Genomic DNA, 20878 nt, shown 5'->3' with positions numbered 1-20878 from the left:
ACAATGAGCAACTGAGGGTATTTCAATGCTAGGATGCCATCACTGAAAAGGCCCTGCCTCTAGTCACCAATACCCCAACTTTCAAAGGCAGAGCTGGGGCCACTGAGAGATGGGTACAGTGGGTACTGATGTACCAGTCCCAGAGCTAGCTCTGAGTTGCCATTGGAAAAACAAAATCTCTAGAAAGAAAATTGTGAAGGAAAATGTACAAGGATGCTTCTAAGTAATTTCTGTGAGAGGAGTCAGCCTGGCTGCTCCCACCTTTCAATGTTTTTAGCCAATGAATGAAGTCAGAGCTATGACTGATGGGTTGTTTGAACACCGAGCAGTAATAATCCTTGGAATTTCAAGGAGCTGCTGTTGTTCGCTCCTCTTTAGTGCACTTCCCCAGCTTCTGTCTCATTTTCCAGTCCTTAGAATCTCTCTAGTCTGCATTCTGTTTTTCCTAGCAAACTGTGTGGTGGGTTGTTAGCCTGAGATTAGGTACTCCCTAGAAGTTATTTCCTACAAATATTGCTAAAGAGTAAGTTTATACGCTCATATTTTTCTTTATTCTTAAATTCTTTAGAAAAACTGATTGTGTGCTCTTTCAACACACGATTTTCTTTTATAATTTCTGGTTGTTGTTTTTTTTAAAAAGCACAATTCTTACAAAACAGAGTTAAAATTTTCTCAGATTACGTTGAATAAATGTTCAACTGAACGAAGTTCAATTTTTCTGTGGGTGGAGAGGGGGGGAAGTGAAGACAAGAGGAGTTATTTCCACCCCCACACTTTGTACTATACCCTGCTATAGTAAATAAAAGCTAAAAACATCCATCTTGTGAGAGTATATTCCTAAAATTTCCATGTAAAATGAAAATACACTGTCTCTTATATTTTGTTAGAGAAACAAAAATATAGCCATGGAAACAGGAAAAAGGGTCCAAATAATAGTGTGTGTTGCCATTTAAAAATCTCCACACATCATATAAAGATTCAGAACAGAGTGGAATATATTGTAGATTTAGTCTGATTTGATACATCTGGTTTAACATTTAATACACTGCTAAATTCCCCTCTCAAGCTCAATTCACTTTTCAAAAGAAAAAGAAAAAAAACCACTGGAAAGAAGTACAACTTTAGCACCTTAATGAATTTTTTATTCTTCCAACATGCTGTTGTGAAAAATATTAAATATATGAAAGCTCCTACTGCTTTAATCTCATCCAGATGAGATTTGTGTAAAAGCTTCCACAGCAGTATCAGAAACTATTAAGTATCAGTTTGATCTACTGACGATAAAGTTCAATCCACTTGTTGAACAGATCAACTATTGGAGTTTGCACAGCAGGCAAAACCTCCAAAATGTTTTCCTTTTAATGTAGAGGGCATTTAATGATCTCATAAACAAGTGTCCACTGTACTTTATGAAAAGGTTAGCTGAAAAGTAAGCAGCCATTTCTTTAGGCTAAGAGAAAGTAGCAAAATGTTCTATCCTTCTACTTTTATGACTTGGACACAATCAAAACAAAAAAGGTAGCTATTTTCCTCCGTACACTCTTAATAATCTAAAAAAAACCCCAAGATACTTCTTCATTCCATTTCACTGCTAGCGACAAAATTAGGCCCCTACTACAGTTGAGACAAATGAAAGCATTGGCTCTTTCCGGGTTAGAACATACAACTTCTCTACAGAAAACTTCACCAGAGTTTTTGCCATTTTTCTAAATGTAACAATCTGAAAGTGATATTTTTTTTTAAATGAAAGCCAAGGCGATTGGAATTTTAATAAACTATTCAATTAGCCTTATAATTGTAGGCTAGCAAACTCCTTCCAACAATTTTCACAGAAGGCAGTTAGAATTGTTGTGGGCTACATAGATTTGGGGTGTCTCATGTAATGTGTTGTCCACTTCAAATTGTTCCATATTGCCTGCTTTATGTTTAGCTGCCCGCCTGCAAGGAATGGTCACACACCCTATTAGTGAAATAATGGTGCCAACTGTAGAGGGATGCACATGTAAAAGAGATAGAAGGACATCAGAATCCAAACTAAAGCCTATTTCTCATGATTTATAGGGTCTCTTGGACATCTTAAAAACTTGGATTACCAGGGAGGCTGCAGATCTTCTAGCTGACTCAAATGAGAGCCAGATTTTCATTGCTTTCAGCACAATTTCTTCTTGGGACTTTGGCCACTAAAAGACTAGATTTTCCCAACAAATTACCTACAAGAAGGAAATCTTAAATTCTGTGCTACAAAATCTACAAGGCTATGACCAGAAAAATTCACAAAAAAATTACAACCATGTGCTTAACTATTACAGTGGTACCTCGGGTTACATACGCTTCAGGTTACAGACTCCGCTAACCCAGAAATAGTACCTTGGGTTAAGGACTTTGCTTCAGGATGAGAACAGAAATTGTGCTCCGGCGGCACTGCAGCAGCAGGAGGCCCCATTAGCTAAAGTGGTGCTTCAGGTTAAGAACAGTTTCAGGTTAAGAACGGACCTCCAGAACAAATCAAGTACTTAACCCAAGGTATCACTGTATTCTCATTGGCTAAAATAAGTGTTCTAGGACACAAAGGGGTGGGATCTACGTAAAAATTCCATATGCAGAATTATACTCATGGAATGCTCACACTGACGGAAGGAGGGAGGATTATTTTTGCTGATTTCCCTCTTACGTCTCCTAATGTAGAGCAGATGGTTGGGGGACCCTCTCTAACTACATGGGAGGAGGTGCAGGGACTTGTAGGGATAAACAGGCAAATCCTGTCTTGCTTCATTCCCTTGTAAGTCTCCACTAGGTCAAAGGCTCTTCCATGGGCAGAAGGAACCCTTTTGTTTAGATAACGGTCTACCAGTTTCCAAGCTATGAGTGTGCTTAAATTTAATTTAAAGAACAGCATGGGGCCCTGAAGAAGAGATGGCACAATGCTAAGTGAAGAAATCACAGCCTGATTCACGATGGTACCCATTCCTTTTCTAGATGCTTAAACCACATGGGGAAGCCAGCCCATATGTTTTCAGCTTATTCTTCCATAGCTATAAGGACTATACAGTGGTGCCTCGCAAGACGAAGAGAATCCATTCCGGGAGTCTCTTCGTCTTGCGGGTTTTTTCGTCTTGCGAAGCAAGCCCATTAGCGGATTAGCGCTATTAGCGGTTTAGCGGCTATTAAAGGTTTAAGGGATTAGCGGATTAGCTGCTAAAAGGCTATTAGCAGCTATTAAAGATTTAAGGGATTAGCAGATTAGCTGCTAAAAGTCTATTAGCCGCTTAGATCAGCTGATAAGCGGCTTAGATCAGCTGTTCAGCAGCTTAGCGAACAGCTGTTAAGCGGCTTAGGGGCTTGGGAAAAAGGCTGGGAGGGGGAAAAAAAACCCAGGAATCGCAAGACATTTTCGTCTTGCGAAGCAAGCCCATAGCAAATTCGTTTTGCGAAGCACCTCCAAAACGGAAAACCCTTTCGTCTAGCGGGTTTTCCGTCTTGCGAGGCATTCGTCTTGCGGGGCACCACTGTATAATGCTTAAAAGATGAAAACCAACATTTTCAGGATTTCAAACTTATCCCACAGTTACAGGAAAGAAACTGGCAAAAGCTAAAAAGAGGTTATGAAAAGGACAATCAATACAGCAACAATGTAAAACAATGTAAAAATAAGTAAGTACCTGCATCTTTCTGGAGAATCCTCTCTGTCTTTCCTCCGGAACTTGCTGATGGTGTCATCAATTGTGCTCCCGATTTTATCACTCAGCTCACCTAACTTATCACTGAATGGAAATCCGCCTTTGTTTTTATCCCATTCTTCATCCCACTTGGACTTCGGCTCAGTATCATATCTTTCATCTAAATAATATAGGTAGATAGTAATTTTTTTTAAAAGGGTGAGGGGAGATTTAACCAAAAATGCCACTAATTCTTGTCAACAGACCTTTAACAGTTTTCAAAGCAAACAGAAACTTTCATGACGCTGCAGCAATATTATTACCAAGAGTAAGCATGTTATGCCAACAGTTAATTGGCCCAAAATGTATTCAAAAGATGTTGACAAATTGTAAGGCAAGGCATCGAACTTCAGAATAAGACCAGACATTGTAAGAGCAGGCTAAAAGGCTTCCCTCACCTAAAGAAATGAACCCTGGCTTTATGAGCAACTTGTGAGAAATGAACCTGATTTGTTTTCTAGCCAGGCTGCCGTAGAAAACTGGAAACCTTTCAGAGACTGTATATGTTTCAAAACCTCATGAATACAGAAGGTTGTACCAAACCCTGCAAGACAAGTGTGAAAACAGCTGGCAATATGTCTAGCCTCAATCACCAATTTTAAAGGCTCTTTAAATCTATTAAGGAAAATGCAGCATCTTATTCCCTTATGCGTTACTAGGGACTCTTTAATTTCTCAACATTGTATCGCGCCCAAAAAATTGCTGCCTAAACAAAATTTGCTTCACAATGCCGAGAACCAAGTACTACCAACTAGCTGCTAACTAAGAGTATGAGACGGCAGCAATGCTCAATTGTCTTTAAACAGTGTCTCAATTGGTGCAGCAAGAAAACTGCTAGCACATTTGCAAGGCTTAGCATGATTCCGGCACTACAGAGAGCTGGACTAGATGACCCTCAGGGTCCCTTCCAACTCTAAAATTCTATGATTCTATGAATTCCATAAGGAATTTTAATCTTCAATTTATCTTCTGTGTGCACTTTTTATTAAAAAGCACAATAAGTGGTACCTCAGGTTACATACGCTTCAGGTTACATACACTTCGGGTTACACACTCCGCTAACCGAGAAATAGTGCTTCAGGTTAAGAACTTTGCTTCAGGATAAGAACAGAAATTGGGCTCCGGTGGTGCGGTGGCAGGAGGCCCCATTAGCTAAAGTGGTGCTTCAGGTTAAGAACAGTTTCAGGTTAAGAACGGACTTCCGGAACGAATTAAGTACTTAACCCAAGGTACCATTGTATACTGAAACTTTAAAACTATCTCTTTACAAAGCCTCCAGCATTAATTGAATTCCTAAATAAAACTGAGGCTTAGCTTACCAAATTTTCTAAAGGAATATTAAGTAAAGGTAAAGGTAAAGGTACCCCTGCCCGTACGGGCCAGTCGTGACCGACTCTGGGGTTGCGCGCCCATCTCGCTTAAGAGGCCGGGGGCCAGCGCTGTCCGAAGACACTTCCAGGTCACGTGGCCAGTGTGACGAAGCTGCTCTGGCAAGCCAGCACCAGCGCAGCACACGGAAACACCGTTTACCTTCCCGTTATAAAGCGGTACCTATTTATCTACTTGCACTTAAGGGTGCTTTCGAACTGCTAGGTGGGCAGGAGCTGGGACCGAACGACGGGAGCTCACCCCGCTGCGGGGATTCGAACCGCCAACCATACGATCGGCATGTCCTAGGCACTGAGGTTTAACCCACAGCGCCACCCGCGTCCCTACAGACAGTCCCTACAGGAGTAATACAGACATGTAAATACAGATTGGGCATCTTAGTGAGATAGCTCAGTCGGTAGAGCATGAGACTCTTAACCTTAGGGCTGTGTGTTTGAACCCCACACTGGACAAAAAGATTCCTGCATTGCAGGGGTTGGACTAGATGACTCTTGCGGTCCTTTCCAACTCTATGATTCTGTGTGTCAACTTCTGTGTTAATGCTCCCATTATCTGAGCCATGGTGTTTCATGACATCCACCTACCTAACTTCTCAGGGGGACTATCCTGCACACAGTGACCCACTCAAATCAGGAGTACCGTACTCCTAGCCATGATGGTGCGTATAGTGAGTTCACCCTGATAACACATTTGCAAACCCCACTCTCGTTTATATACATGAGCAAGCCACAACCCAGCTGCTTCAAAGCACATTAGGAATCCCAGGAGCAAGGCTATGCCATTCACGTAAGTGGGAAACCTCTTTATGCATGGTAGAATATAAGAAGTTCCTGGAGCAAGCCAGTGGCCCATCTAGTTTGCCATCCTCTTCTCACAGAGGCCAACCAGATGCCCAAGAAAAGCACAACAGGAGGACATCCCCAAGCTATGTTCCCTTTAGAGAAGGATATTATGCATGTACAAAAGAGAGGGATGCTTCTGGGGTGGCACGTCAAGTCTCAGTACTCCTCTGAGGAAAGTACACCTGATATTGTGTTCTTTATAGTTCCAGTTTAAGAGGTTTTATTTGCCCAGCTATTTGAAATTATTGTATTTTCAACTAGCTGAACAGCCTTACTCCACTCAAATTTATCCCTGGTGGAAGGCCTTGGTCCAGTATATCTGAAGGAGCGTCTCCACCGCATCATCCAGCCCAGACACTGAAGTCCAGCAATGAGGGCCTTCTGGTGGTTCCCTCGCTGCGAGAAGTGAGGTTACAAGGAACCAGACAGAGGGCCTTCTTGGTAGTGGTGCCTGCCCTGTGGAACGCCCTCTCAGCAGATGTCAATAAACAACTATTTTACTTTTAAAAGACAACTGAAGGCGGCCCTGTTTAGGGAAGTTTTTAATGTTTTTAATGTCTGGTGCTGGTTTTTTTTTTAATATTTGGTTGGAAGCCGCCCAGAGTGGCAGGGGAAACCCAGCCAGATGGGCGGGGTAAAAATAATAAATTATTATCGTTTTGGGTTTCCTGTTGTTTGAACATTCCATTGTAGATTTTAAATTTCTACGCATTTCTAAAATTTCTATGCATTTACAATTCTATGCATTTTCTATTAATAACACCCCCCACTGTACCATGGCATCAGAGTCCTAGAGAGAAATGGATTGCAGTAAGGGTTGTATTACCCAGAATATGCATAAGCAAGCTTCTATAGTTCAGCTACCTTGAAAGGACCGAGTTGTTCTGTAAGAGATGGAGTTCACTGCAGGGAGTAGATCCCCACAACTTCTGGCTAGCAGACATACGGACACCTGTAACTCAAATACTCTACCACACACTGGACAACCCCCCGACCCCACACTTGCTGGCCTCCTATTCAAATATTCTATATTGGGTTTTTACAAGATAAGGAAGGATTTCCAATGGGTTCTTCTTCCCACAGCCAAAGGCCAAAGACTTTCAACATAATCTGTCACTCTTGTTCATTGTGGTTGGAGCATGAGCTTTTGGGGGGTGGGACTGGCCCACACAGAGGCAGCTCTCATGCTGCAATGGTAAATATAAGAATCAGGCCTCAGGGGAAACTAGTTCAAAAGTGTTGCCTTATAATGTTAGACAAACATTATCTGCAGTTTCGAGATTAGTATTGTTCCACACACAACGCTGAATAATTCTAGACCTTTTTACATTCCCCACCCCCACACTTTGCCCTGAAAAAAGTATTCCCCCGGTGCAACCCCATGTGCTACAAAGTATGTGTATGTGCATATGTGTCACAACAACAAATAGGAAAGATCCACATGGCCAGCTTGCCTACGTAATTGTCTTATTCGCAGAGACATCTGAGCCACATAGGAGAGCATAATGGAGAAGTGGTCCCTTGAGTAGAGTGGGGTGGGAGAAGACAGCTTTGTTTGCAGTCCAAAACACTTGACAGCAGTAGCAACTGTTAGGAGAGTCCGAAGCTAATCACTGTTTGGATACAAACAATCTGCGTTGCCAGAGAATCCAATAAGCGTATTTATCTAGCCAACTGTAGGGATTTTGAAAGGAATCTTAATGCAAACCTCTTCCAGTATATACTGTATTTTTCTGTGTATAAGACAATTTTTTTCTTCCATTTTTTGACTCAAACATGGGGGGGTTGTCTCATACACGGTTTTTGGCAGGGCGATCAACAACCTTGAGTGCTATTGCCCCCCAAAAGCTGAACAACTTTGGCAACCTAAAAATATTGATTTAATTTTGGGTTTTAAAAAAATTGGGGTCATCTTATACATAGGGGCATCTTATACACGGAAAAATAGGCACTTACAATCTCCTCTATGTTATGAACTAAGGTTACTTCTCTCTGTGTGTAATTTTTTTACTTCCCTCCTCACTGAGCAATAAAAGCAAGACAGCCCCTGCCCTTGGGCTGATAATCCAAAAAGACACAACACAAAAAGAATCAGACTGGGGAAGAGAAGGAAAAACATAAACTCAGGTACCGCTTCCTAATGTTATGAAGTTCCAATAAGGACCCGTTTTGGTGGAAACAGTTCATAGAGAGAAGCTAGAAGGAGCTAGTCTCTCAGCAAAGCTGATAGGGCAGTCCTGCTTCCCCTTTTCTCCATCTTCTACAATCTGAAGGAAAGGCTGTTAATTTAATTTGCTAATCTCCCCTCGCTGTTCAGTCATATGAAGGTCTACTTCCTTCAGATAATGACACCTATGTAGATTGGTGACAGCACTCATATATTTTTTAAAGAACATATATTTATTATAGCATATCCACAAAACCAAGCTAACATTGCAATATGCCAACTACTGATTACAGTGCTGTACTCACTGTATCTGAATCCTCCAACACTGTCTGAAGAAACCCCAATATATTTATCTTTGTTTTTCTTTGCCTTTTTCCTCTCTTCACGAAGTCTATCATCGTCCTGGGCAAATTCTACCATTTCTTTCACCTTCTGACGTATATTTATACCTTGGTCTTTGCCATTCTCATCTGTGTGAGCGTATATAAAAAAGAAGCAATTTAGTAGAAACAGTTAACCTCAAGCATTAAGTACCCTGGAAAAAAATAGATATAAAAAGAACACAAAATATTTTAAGGTTATGGTATTCCAAAGCAATTCTCTGTAATGAGTGAACAGAACAGTTTTTTTTATAACCAAAATTTCATCTTAATCTAAGGGGTAGCATTTGAAAACAATGTCAACTGAGAAAGCTTCTTAAATGCTGCTGATCTACTAAAAATATTAGTTAAAAAAAGATTCAAAAACAGAAACACATTTCCTGCCAATTTTAACCCATTTAAAGCAACCTCCTCTCTCAACCTTTTTGGGAAGGCAGTTTTTCTTCAAAATACTAATTGCTATATTTCTGTCTTGCTTCAAAACTGTATTTTTAAAATGCTGTCAGCCCGAGTGCACTACAAACTAAAATTTGCTTCACTTCTCTAAGCCTCTTTCTTATTCAGAACACACACTGGCCTTGCTGCCTTTCCACTGTAAATATTATTTGGTGGGAGGGGGAAAAACCCCAGCTTCAAACAGATGTGTATGTTTTGGAGCTCTAACCTTTTCTTCCCATATGATTAAAGCTATTCCTTTACACACACCACAGGGGACCAGTCTCTAGTGCATATTTTAATATAAACCCGAACACTCATGTTGTGTTGGTTCTGTTGTTATTAGCCAGTCTTTTCTGCAAGTTCTTGTCTTCACTAATTAATACTCTAGGGTCCCACGTCTTGAATTCTGCACTCTTCACACAACCGGCAACAGTCACATTCTAATTAGAGCGGGGAAGCTTCTAAGCTGGTTCAGGTGACTGACAACTCCAACTACTGTTTTAATTTGCTTATAAGATTTTTCTATCGCTCACCTACAAAGTGGTAATTTTCCAGGGATCGCAAATCATAAATGTGTTCTCTGGCACTTGTAACAACACGCTCTGATCCATTCCTTATGAGGTAAGATAGGAGCAGCAGAGACTATAAAAATACAAAGCACCTTATTATTGCATGAACAAAAGCCATCAGTATTTTTAACTGCAATAAAAAGAAAAGCCTAAATGCACAAAAATTAGTAAACAAAAGCAGGATTTGTTCCCATTTAAATAAGCCACCTTGAAGATTGTTGCTCCTTAAAGCAAGAACCACTCATAATACAGTGTACAAATTTAAAACTGCATTTACTCACTAAGACAAAAAATGCAGAACATTAAATCATAAGTTATTTGCCTGAAGAATGTTCTCCAGGAGGGGGAAATTATGGTTAAGGCAATTTAAGACGAAGAAGGAGGAAAGAAAAAAAACACCCTGAACTCTACAGAATGAAACAATTTTCTTTTGTGTCTCTCTTTTTTTGCAATTGCCTTATTCCCAAGAGTTTTTCCATTTAAAAGCATTTTTATGGCAATTTATCTATGTAGCTTTTTGCAGGAAATGTGTTGATGTATGAAACTCACTATTTTCAGGTAAATTTAAACAAACTTCAAAACAAAAATAAAGTTGAAAAGTATTTTAATTTTGTGAACTTCCTGCAATTTCCAGGCTTTCCCTTGATTTTGAAATCATACATAAATAAGTCATCTGGATGCCAATAGATGCATGTTTATAAATGTCAATGATCTGAAACCAGTATCCATAAGAATGTTAAATCCTATGTATGATAGCATAATTTATATTACGCTGCAGGGAAAACAATTACTATAAGGTAAAACCTACCGGGGGGGGGGGGGGTAACCTTGCCTGAGAATTAAATACAGTATGTTCAGTGTACAATGTTTTAAGTCTTAAGGCCCTTTTCAATGCTATAGGAAACAGAAAAAAATGTATCATGGTGCATATGCTGAATTTAATTGCAAATGCAGCTGAAAGAACACAAGGGAACAAATACTTTATGGTGAACAAGTAACTGGCTTTCTCTTCAGTTAGTTACAAGATAAAATGTAATTAGCAAAGTTGTGCATTGGGGGGAGTCCAGTACAATGTGTGAAATGTATTGGTGGTAAATGTATGTGTTCATTTCCAGATTGCTTCAAATGTAAATTGAGTTGCAAAAGAGACATTCAGAACAAATATCAAAATGAGGGTTTCACTAGTAGGCCAGCAAAAGGGTGATTTCCCAGTTTTAAAAGATCAAATTACAGACAATCCTCTATTCAGTATTTAAAACAGTAATAAAAATAAAAATTGCTAGAAGGCATTCATTAAAGAGTCTTTGTAGAGAAAAACCAAGAGAAAATCCTTATTTTTCAACAGAGAACTCTTCTCTAAAAACATACACAGGAAAAATCAACTTGATTAAAATCAAGCTTGTACTAACTGCACACAAAGGATCTGGAAACCTGTGAAATTTAGCATGGATATTATGTTAATGATAGCACAAAACTGAGTTAATTACAATAGGGCACTGTTGTAAAATTAAAACATTCAAGTAAGTGCCATGTTTAGAACAAAATTAAACCTTGAAGAAGCTCATAAAAAGTAATTTTATATACATACTTTATAAACTCTCCGCCAGTTCTTTTTGTTGTCTTTCAGCATTCGTGTCCAAAGCATGTTCATAAGTTCTGGAAACTGTTCATACATAAAGGTAGCCCTAAAAACAAAAGGAAGGCAAAAGGAGGAATTAGCTGTTTTCAGGAAAGGTCTGCTAGGACCTGCATTTGACAGCAGGTGGCAGACTTGCTCTAAATTAGAGCTTCATTCCCAAATACAGAGCTACTGACATTTGTACAGAAGTATTTCATATACAGAATTACTCACTAGATTAGCAATGCTGATAAGTTCTCCCCCCCCCCCAACAACGGAAATAATGAAGAACTAGAAGTTCCTTGTTATCTTAGCCCATCATGCCATTCATTTGCCCTTCTTGAGAAAGCATTTACGAAGGAGCACCAACTTCCTAATTTTGTATTTCTGAAAAATGCTTTGCTAGACCCCTACCCGAAGGAAATCTTATCTCCTACAAGTTACAATGCTTCGTGGAAATAGCTTTTAATAAACAGTTGCTTGTGGCCATCATTCCAAGTACCATTAATACTGATCTCTCCATCTCATTTATTCTTCAGAAGTGGTGAAGCAGGAATAATTCTTACATGTATTTCTGCATAAAGATGTACCTTCCTTCACTGCTGAGTCAAATTATCACTTACTTGGCAATCTCTCCCATGAGTTGCCCTGAAGGTCCCCACGGATCATCGTTGGTTGCTTCTCGAACCTTAGACTCGATTTCTGAATAATTCATGACCACATTGGTGCTGCAAAAACAGAATTAAACACATGCATAAAGATTAGCATCAAAACTGAGAAACACATGAAAACTTAATAATGACACTAGTGGGTACCTTAATGAGATACCTCTACAGGGTGGGAAAGAAAACATCTTTAGTGGAGAAGCTACCCCGAGGACACCGCAACACATTTAACTATCTTTAAGAAGGTTTTACTATTCCATTAGCCTTCCAGAATATAGCTTAGAGACTAAGGATTGCATTAGCCTTGGAACCATTCCAATAAAATATGGCTGATGGACAAATTAAAAGTAAAACCGAACCACTGAAGACTGGCCATTGTTACTTTGCTTGTACACATAAACACAGGCACGCTACAGCTATTTGCCACACACCTAGAACTGAATCAAATGAAACAACCCTGTGATGAAAGCGAAACAATAGGTCTTATTGTAGCAGTTGCCAACAAAATTAAAAGAACTGAAGTAGAGGCACCAAGTATCACAGCCTGAAAATGGTGGGACAACATGGGCAACATGGGCAAAATCCATACAAACCCCAGTCTTTACCTAAAGACAGTCTTAAATACCATCTACAAGGATTAATAAATGAATGCAGGAACCAAAAATGAAAGGTCAGGTACAGGGGTCAGCAAACTTTTTCAGCAGGGGGCTGGTCCACTGTCCCTCAGACCTTGTAGGGGGCCGGACTATATTTTGGAGGGGAAAATGAATGAATTCCTATGCCCCACAAATAACCCAGAGATGCATTTTAAATAAAAGGACACATCCTACTCATGTAAAAACACGCTGATTCCTGGACCACCCGTGGCCCGGATTGAGAAGGTGATTGGGCCGGATCCGGTCCTTGGGATTTAGTTTGCCTACCCATGGTTTAGTATCAACTACATTTAGTACCTTATGGCCAATACTAAGCCTTTTCTTTTTCTTGTATTTCCACATTAATCCTTAAAAAAAAGACCTGGCTAATTAATATGCCTTTAAAATTTGCAAACACACATGGGAAGGCAGATTTGTCCCCACAGAATATTATGCTGCACAGAGAAGGCAACTAGGAGAATGAAAGGGAGAGAATTGCCACATGAGAATTTCAAAATGAGGGTCACTTTGGAGCCGTTGAGTCTGAAATAAGAGACATCACCCAACTCGGAAAGGAAGAAAACGAGCACATTTATTCCTCTACACTAAAAACTGGCAAGAAACTGAGATGTACTTTCAGATAGCCTTGCTACTGGGAAAGTGGCAATATTTTTTCCATTTACATTGCACACAGGAATGCATGCAGTGTTGTATATAATACGCTTTCCCTAGTCCTCTTTAAGCTTCTTCATATATAATGTGCCCTTTATAGACACGCGTGATGGACAAGGGGAAAGAGACTCTGCAGAGTATACAGCTATTTATACTACGATATGAAAAAATATGCTGAAGAGAGCTTCCATGGATTCTCCCACCCAGAGGCAGAGGCTTCAATGAAGCTTCCACCAGTGTCCAAAGAAACTGCTAAGCTGTATTTAAGAACCTTTTGCTACTGATCTTGAAATTTCAGTTGATACAGAGGATATCTAGAAGACCTTAGCAATAACTGGCCAGTCTCCAAGTTTTCAATCCTGCCAAGTTTTCCATTCTTCAACTTATGATTTAGTAGGAAGTTGTGGCTCACACCTCCAGACCTTCCTCCATCTATTTTAATAAAGCTTCAGGCTACTTTTGGGCCTGGTATTGGTATTTCTGGATTTTTCAGCAACTTTTGATACTAATGGTCCATTTTTATTTCGGGATCTGGTAGGCAGGCACCTCGTTGTGGTTTTAAGTGAAGTCTTAAAACTATTTTCAGTGGACAAAATTTAAAATGAAATCCAAAATGGGAAAAGAATGCAGTGTGTGCATTTTAAGTGGTTTGGGCCAGTTTGTAGCAAGGAGTCCTCATGGAACTATCGCTGCTCCTGGATGCCTGGTGTTATGGGGATGATATCAATTGCGTTTGACACACCAGATGCCAACATGGAGAGTGAATCCAAACAGGATGGCGGGACAACTCCAGTGGCTCTGGGAAGAGATGATGAAATGTTAACGTTAGCTATGTTTGCTGGCAGAAACTTCCCCTAAGTTCACTTTTATGATCCTCATGAACCACTTGATTCTGGCTGTGGGCCAGTAATAAGTTTTATTCAAGAACCTCCAGTATCTAGTCAAGGCCCTTTCAGAAGAACAAGGTACTTTTTACAGATATCCATGTCTTTATACATGGGGGAAACTACTGCACTGTAGTTTACATGGGATTGCCCTTGAATTTTTTTGTCTTCAAATTGTACCAAATGCTGTCCAATTCCTGGCAGTTGCAGGAAAATGCAATTATTAAACTGCAGCAGCGGCAGCAGCAGTGAACAGCTATCTATTAAGTTTCTATTCCTGCATCAAAGTACATTTTTTAACCTGGGAAGGGCTTCACAGCTTCTCAGCCCAGCACTGATTAGCGAATGTATGTTGCTCTGCCAGTACTTCACATACCCCGTGTTAAAATAAGCTAGGAATGTAATGGATAGAGTTCCTCCTGTGAGAGATTAAAATAGTTGCAGGACAGTGAAGACAATTCACTTTGGTGATAGCGTCAAGTTTACAGAAAACATTCCAAAGTGAAATCTGCCAACACGCCCCCCCCCCAAACACTCAGACACTAGGAAGAAATAGGAGATATTTTTACTGCAGTGGTCTCTGTTGTTATTATTCTGTTTTATTAGGATTGGTCTACTGATGTTTAAGACTTAATTTCCTGACACTATCATTTGGTTTAATTTTATTGATATTTTAATATGCTTTGCAAGACTGGATTGTAATGATAAGCAGCAAAAGAGCTTGATTTTTTTAGAGAACTTAATAATTTTAACAGCCAGAAATCCTTGAAGCCAAAAGCTAAAATTCAGTTTTATCTATTCCATGACTGAAGAACAGGTAACCTGCATGTTTGAATTAAGTCAGTCAACAAATGAAAACCATTATTTGCACCAGAATGTGTGTCAAAACAGATCTGTGTGGCTGCAATTAGAACTATTTATTCACTTTACTATCATCCCACCAAAGCACACAGTTCAAGGCTATGGTTCTGCATTCCCCTTTTAGTAGAGACACATATTAACCTAATGCTATTTTTAATTCCCATTCATATGGAACTGGTTTTCAAGACAGGCATCTGAGGTTTTATAGCTTTCAGTGCACTAGTTTCTTTGTCCAATGTAAGGAATACCTGTGGATCAAATGGGAAAGGTTCTGTTTTTACAACCTTCCCCAAGCTCTTGTTTGAAGGGCTGGAGGAAAAGACTAAGATGAAGTGTTTCCTACATTTTTCTAGGTTAAATGCTCAAGATTGCAAGTCATGCAGGAAAGAAAAGCCACAAACATCCATTAACAGGCACCCATATCAGTTCAGTTAGGAGTGATTAAAAAGTTCAGGAGTAAAGCAATCTGTGAGGAAGTTAAAAGAGCAGATTGGGGGAAGTTAGAACAACACACAACCTAAAACTACTAGTTATAAACAGCACTAAGTAAGGCAGCACACTCTATCTCTGAATCCATCCTGCTATAAAAATATTATTCCCAGCAAAACAGGGAAAAGTACTAATAACCCCTCAAAAGAGATGTAGCATTCCAGAACAAAATCTTCAGCCGCATTTCATTCAGCACCAAACGTAAAGCGAGGGGCGGAGGGAAGGTTGTGTAGTTTGGCTATGTTCCAGGTCATTTAAAAATAACTATTTCAAAAAAGGTGGAAATCTAGTTTTATTCTTCCTTTCCCATGTTTTCTATGGCCCTCAATCCATGCCCTACCCATGATGCCTGTGACCTTTAGAGCAGCTTTTTTTTTTTTTTACTTCCAGATGTGAGGGGGGAAAGTGACTGGTTTGATTGCCAAGACTTCCTGTGATTGATATAAATTTGATATCTGAGGACACTTTCAGACACCAGGGGGGAGGGCCTCTCTGGTTAGTTTATCCTGGGCCTCTTCCAAGGAATCTTGCTGGACTTCATAGACAGAATTCTTTGCAATGGGCTACACAATAGCTGGATTGACAAATGGACTGAGCACGTTATGCTTAAAGCCTGCTATAATCCAAGACACTGTCTGGCAGGGACCAGCCTGTTATTTTAAAACCTGAGCAATTAGAATATTTGTCACGAACCATTAAAAAAAAGTCCACATGAATTAAACTAGATGAAACTCATTTCTAACCCCATTACTGCTTCGACAAAATCAATGTGGTATGTAGCTATAAAAGAAAGCAGAAGTTTAAACTAGTTTTAATCCTTATTTTCAGCTTCTTCTTTTGTGAGACCTACATGAAATGGGTTCTGTAAAACCAAGAGCATCTGGCGAATTAGTTACCCAGAATTTGTATGCTACTCTTGAATCTCCTTTGCCTGCTTCTGTGTAATATATGAAAAAGCTGACAAGACCACAAAGATAATTTGTGGCAAGTTTATGAATAGAACTCTGGTAAACAAGAGTGCCCTGCTGTTTAGTTGAAAACTTGCTAAGTAGAGTAGATAATTTGGAGTAACCAACCTAATTCAAACATCAGTATTTAGAGTATTTTATTTATTTATTGGATTTATATCCCAGTCTTCCTCTTGAAGAAGCCCTTGGCAGCCCAGTATCCCAGAGTCACATATAGGTACATTTTCCATCAAAGCCACTTGATTCATGTGCTATGAATGTCTAGTCCTTGCCAGCTTGAGTGGCTATCTAATATTTCATAGAATCAGTGTTGGAAGGGACTCTGAGGGTCATCTCTTCCAACTCCCTGCAATGCAGGAATCTCAACTAGATCATACATGACAGGTGGCCATCCAATGTCTGCACAGAAGCCTCCAAAGGAGGAGAGACCACCACCTCTCATGGGAGTCGGTCCCATTGTGGAACAGCTCATATGGTCAAAGTTATTTCTGATGTAACAGCTCTTTAGATATGTGAAGATGACTATCATATCCCCTCTCTTCTTCACAAGGCTAAAACATACCCAGCTGCCTCAACCATTCCTCATGAGGCTTGTTTTCCAGATCCTGGATCATCTTGGTCACCATACATTCCAGCTTGTCAACTTCCTTCTTAATTTGTAGCACCTAGAACTCCACACAGTATTCCAGGTTTCTCTATTAAAGAAAAAAACGACTATTTCCCCCGTATAATTCTATGATTGTCTAGTTAAGTCTGAAAATCATTTATATCATGTAAATGTCTCCCCATTAAAAGTGTTCTCTTCTTTCCAGAAAAATAGGATTATATTCAACATGACTAAGGTAGGTTGCTTAATTTCAATGTGTCCACATAGTTGATTACTATCTATAGTTTTAAGAGTTGCCATACATTAGTGTGTGTGTGTACTCCATGTGTGTGTGTGTTGGAAAGTATCTTAAAATTCACTTTGTAGCAACTATGTTGAATTGATAGAAGTGTCTAGAGATTGGCAAGTCTCCCCATTCTAAGAGTTCTGAGTGTGGGGGGTGGGGAAACTTCCATAATCAGGATATCTTCCTAATCTTCACGATTTCTGACCTGATCACAGCAGCCTCATGACTGAGGGACATTATTATAAATGCAAAATATGCACAGTCCTCAAAGCTCCCAGAGTGGGTGAATCGTGTGGATTGCTAAAGGTACCTCTAGGCTTCTCTGCGGCAGCTTGACAGAACTTCTACAACACTGTCAAAACAAACACCAAAGTGGAATGGATCCCATGGCTGAAAACAATTACATTAATGCAAAGGAAATGATATCAGGTTTTGTTGTTTTTTTAGTTTCCAGCAAAAACAACTACTCTGGGCAGAAAGTTTCAAACACTGTGAGGTGAAAGTTTGACAATGAAGCCTGCAAGCATACACTGTTCTGGGTAATAGGGCTTCCCCTGAAGACTCATGTATGGAGTTTCTCTTAAAGTGTGTACATACTCCATATTTAGGAGTATTCTTTTAAAGAATGATCTCAACTGCCAAAGCCTCTCTCAACAAGCATGTGAATACAAATACTGTACAATCCAATCACTTCAAAGGACAATGTCCTTAAGGCGGTTTAAAAAAAATATTCCATATAAGCAAACAAACAAAGCTCACTTATCCAGAGTTGCCCTCCAATTAATGGAAGGGCTTCCTTTATTTGTGCTAGGACTTTGCTCCAGCAGAGGTCAAACCCACCCTACAGTTCTAGAGAATCCCCATTCTCCCTGGGGAATCTTTGGAGAGCACGCAGATTAAGAATGTGTTGGGTGAAAATCCTTTCCTTTCAAGCAGAGTATCGGGTAAATTTGTCTGAATCCAATCCACTATCTCTTTAAAAATAACCTCTGAATCAGTCAAGGAAACAAGCAGCAGAAGTGGGAAGCATGGTTAAAGTTAAGCTTTTTATTGTCCCTGGTATACAAAAAAGCAATTATGGTATTGTGCATGCTTGGAAAATATAGGCAACAAGTATATGACATCTGCAATGAAATATTATTATAGTGTCTCAGATTTGCTCAAATCTTGTTCATCCATGTGCAAAATCAATATACAGTTGACCCTCACTGCGTCCAAGCAACATCCAAACTTGTACAATGTTCCCCAAATCTTGTTCTGTTAGCTCAGGATGACTGTCAGAAATCTAGTGGAAATCTTGAAACTGAAGCTGTAATCCTAAACATGTGTCTCTAGTCTAGAAGCAAGTCTCATTGAACACAGTGACTATAGAGTCATTTTTTTGTTAGTCTTCATTCTTTTTATAAAAAGGCTGCATGAAAAATTAACAGCTGCTGGAAAATATTTTGCACATCTTTTGCTACCTTGGATTGTAGGCAACATTTATAGTTGAAGTGTGTGCCTATATTTAAGTATTTTTCGGTTTGTTGTACTTTGAGTTGCAAATGGTGAACACTAAAAAGAGAAAATAGTAATTGCATTTTTAACAGGTTGAGTACATAAAACATGTTACAGAATTTTTTGTTTTAAATCAAAATCAGGTGTGGGTGTTTTTGTTTTGTTTTCTGTACTTGTTTAGTTTTCAACCATTCAGTTTGATACTGTAACATAGTACAGTGGTGCCCCGCAAGACGAATGCCTCGCAAGACGGAAAACCCGCAAGATGAAAGGGTTTTCCGTCTGCAGAGGCGCTTCGCAAGACGAATTTCCCTATGGGCTTGCTTCGCAAGACGAAAATTGACGAAAATTTTCAGGGGTTTTTTCCGCTCCAAAACCCCTTTTTCTGAATCGCTAAGCTGCTAAAAGCATTTTAGCAGCAAAACCGCTAATCCCCCAAACCTTAAAAAGCCGTTTTTAGCCCTTAAAATGTCAATAGCGCTAATAGCGCTACTCCGTCAATGGGCTTGCTTCGCAAGACGAAAAAACTGCAAGACGAAAAGACTCGCGGAACGGATTCTTTTCGTCTTGCGAGGCACCACTGTAGAAGGTTGGTGTTATACACAGAGATGATACTATCATGACAACTATATTCAAAGCACATCAAACTCTATCACAAAGGCAATTTCTGTGGCAATGTTATTTTAAAAATGCACTTTATGCAGAGGTGGGCAAAAGGCAGATCAAGATTTAGGATCTCCTAACAAACCTCAGAAGCAAACCAAGGATTTCCATTTCCCAAATATTTTAACAAGGGAAACAAAATGACTCTCACTGCCCCCATTATACTTCTAACATGAAAAGAGAAAGAGAGTTTGTGTTTGAAAGAGAGAGAGATTTTGTGTGGAAGACTGAGCTCAGTTCAATTTTGGTACTCAAAATAAAAATTCATAGACTCAGAATTCTTTAATTCTAAGTTATGTTGTCTACCTGGCCCAGTTGGTGGATCTCTCTGTTCTATTAAAAAACAAAGTGGATGCAGCAAGCCTGAAATCTACCCTCCCTTGCTCTATGTATACACATACATTTTTATTTTTGGTTGTGTAATGTATAGCTGCATGGGGTGATAAAGGGTATATCCCTACAGTCTTTTAAAAACATTTAATGGCTTAAAATTTATCCTTCTTACAGGGATAAGGAAACCTAATTTTAGACGGTCTATCCCAGCCATTGACTAGTTTATATGCATGGATGGTGTTGCTATCCTCCCACCCAAGTTCTTCTGAATTAGCTGTGTCTGTCAATAAGAGTCTTATTATAAGCAGTTTTCCAGAAATATTTTTTCATTTGCTATAAAAATAACTTATGTAATGCTTCTCCAGCTGAGCCTGAAATGTCTTCAACAGAGCATTTAATCAGTAACACGAGAAACTTGGGCTCAAGAACCCCAGCACTGTTCATAAGCCACTAGAGGCCAGCAAACCATGTGAGAAACATTAACATTGACAAAGAAGGAAAGTTGTGTCGTTTAGCTGTATTCCATCTCCTATGAACTGATTGCCGTGGCACCACTTCTGCCAGAGAGTAAGAACAAATTGACCAGTCACTCAAAAATTTAAGGCGTTCACATTGCACTTTCCCGGGAAGCTCACACCCAAAAGATTACGCACACAAGTTAAGGCTGCAAACCAACAAATAAAATCATTTCTAACAAACCATTTCTAACAAACATATCCACAAAACATCAGATACACAAACATGTAGAGATACATTTCTGCTTCATTTCTTTTTAATTGATGTTAATGAAGGAGTGTGTGTGCATGCATGTTAAGACTAACAAAACCAGAAAAAACAACAACACCACGGCCCGGAAGCATTTTCACTGGATGGTAACATCTATGTCTTCCATCTGCATTCAGATTTTTAATTTAACTTTGAGACACAATGACATCATGGGGGCATCATCATTGTGTCTTCTGCATTCACGTATAAAGCATGCACCTGTTTAATCAGAGAGAGGCCTGAGCCCTCTCATATCTTATCTTCCTGCACCTGCTTGCTCCAGGAACATCTCTCTTTTTCTGATCTGATCTGGGGGCTGTGACAAGCAGCTAGAGCAGCAGTCTTCAATGCCATATGCTATAACGACTGTTCAATTGCCCTTTGGAAAGGAAACTCAGCACTACTGCAAGGAAGATCATCACCCTTCTTCAGGT

The 20878-nt window shown here is 39.6% G+C and overlaps 1 protein-coding gene across 1 annotated transcript in view; it reads right to left on the bottom strand.

The window, feature by feature from the left end:
* The window catches only part of CLINT1 (clathrin interactor 1), a 66169-nt gene that overhangs the window by 20813 nt on the left and 24478 nt on the right, over positions 1 to 20878 (bottom strand). The window contains exons 2-6 of the mRNA XM_083423045.1: positions 11743 to 11847; positions 11090 to 11186; positions 9466 to 9574; positions 8420 to 8584; positions 3660 to 3837 (exon numbers count right to left, since the gene is read on the bottom strand). Of these exons, the coding sequence (XP_083279171.1) occupies positions 3660 to 3837; positions 8420 to 8584; positions 9466 to 9574; positions 11090 to 11186; positions 11743 to 11847 (654 nt within the window). The remainder of the gene's footprint in view (positions 1 to 3659; positions 3838 to 8419; positions 8585 to 9465; positions 9575 to 11089; positions 11187 to 11742; positions 11848 to 20878) is intronic.

The sequence above is a fragment of the Podarcis tiliguerta genome (genome assembly GCF_965153285.1).
Source record: "Podarcis tiliguerta genome assembly, chromosome: 2".
Classification (NCBI taxonomy): Eukaryota; Metazoa; Chordata; class Lepidosauria; order Squamata; family Lacertidae; genus Podarcis; species Podarcis tiliguerta.
The sequence above is the reverse complement of the archived record's forward strand: the minus strand, read 5'-3'. Positions and strand labels throughout refer to the sequence as shown.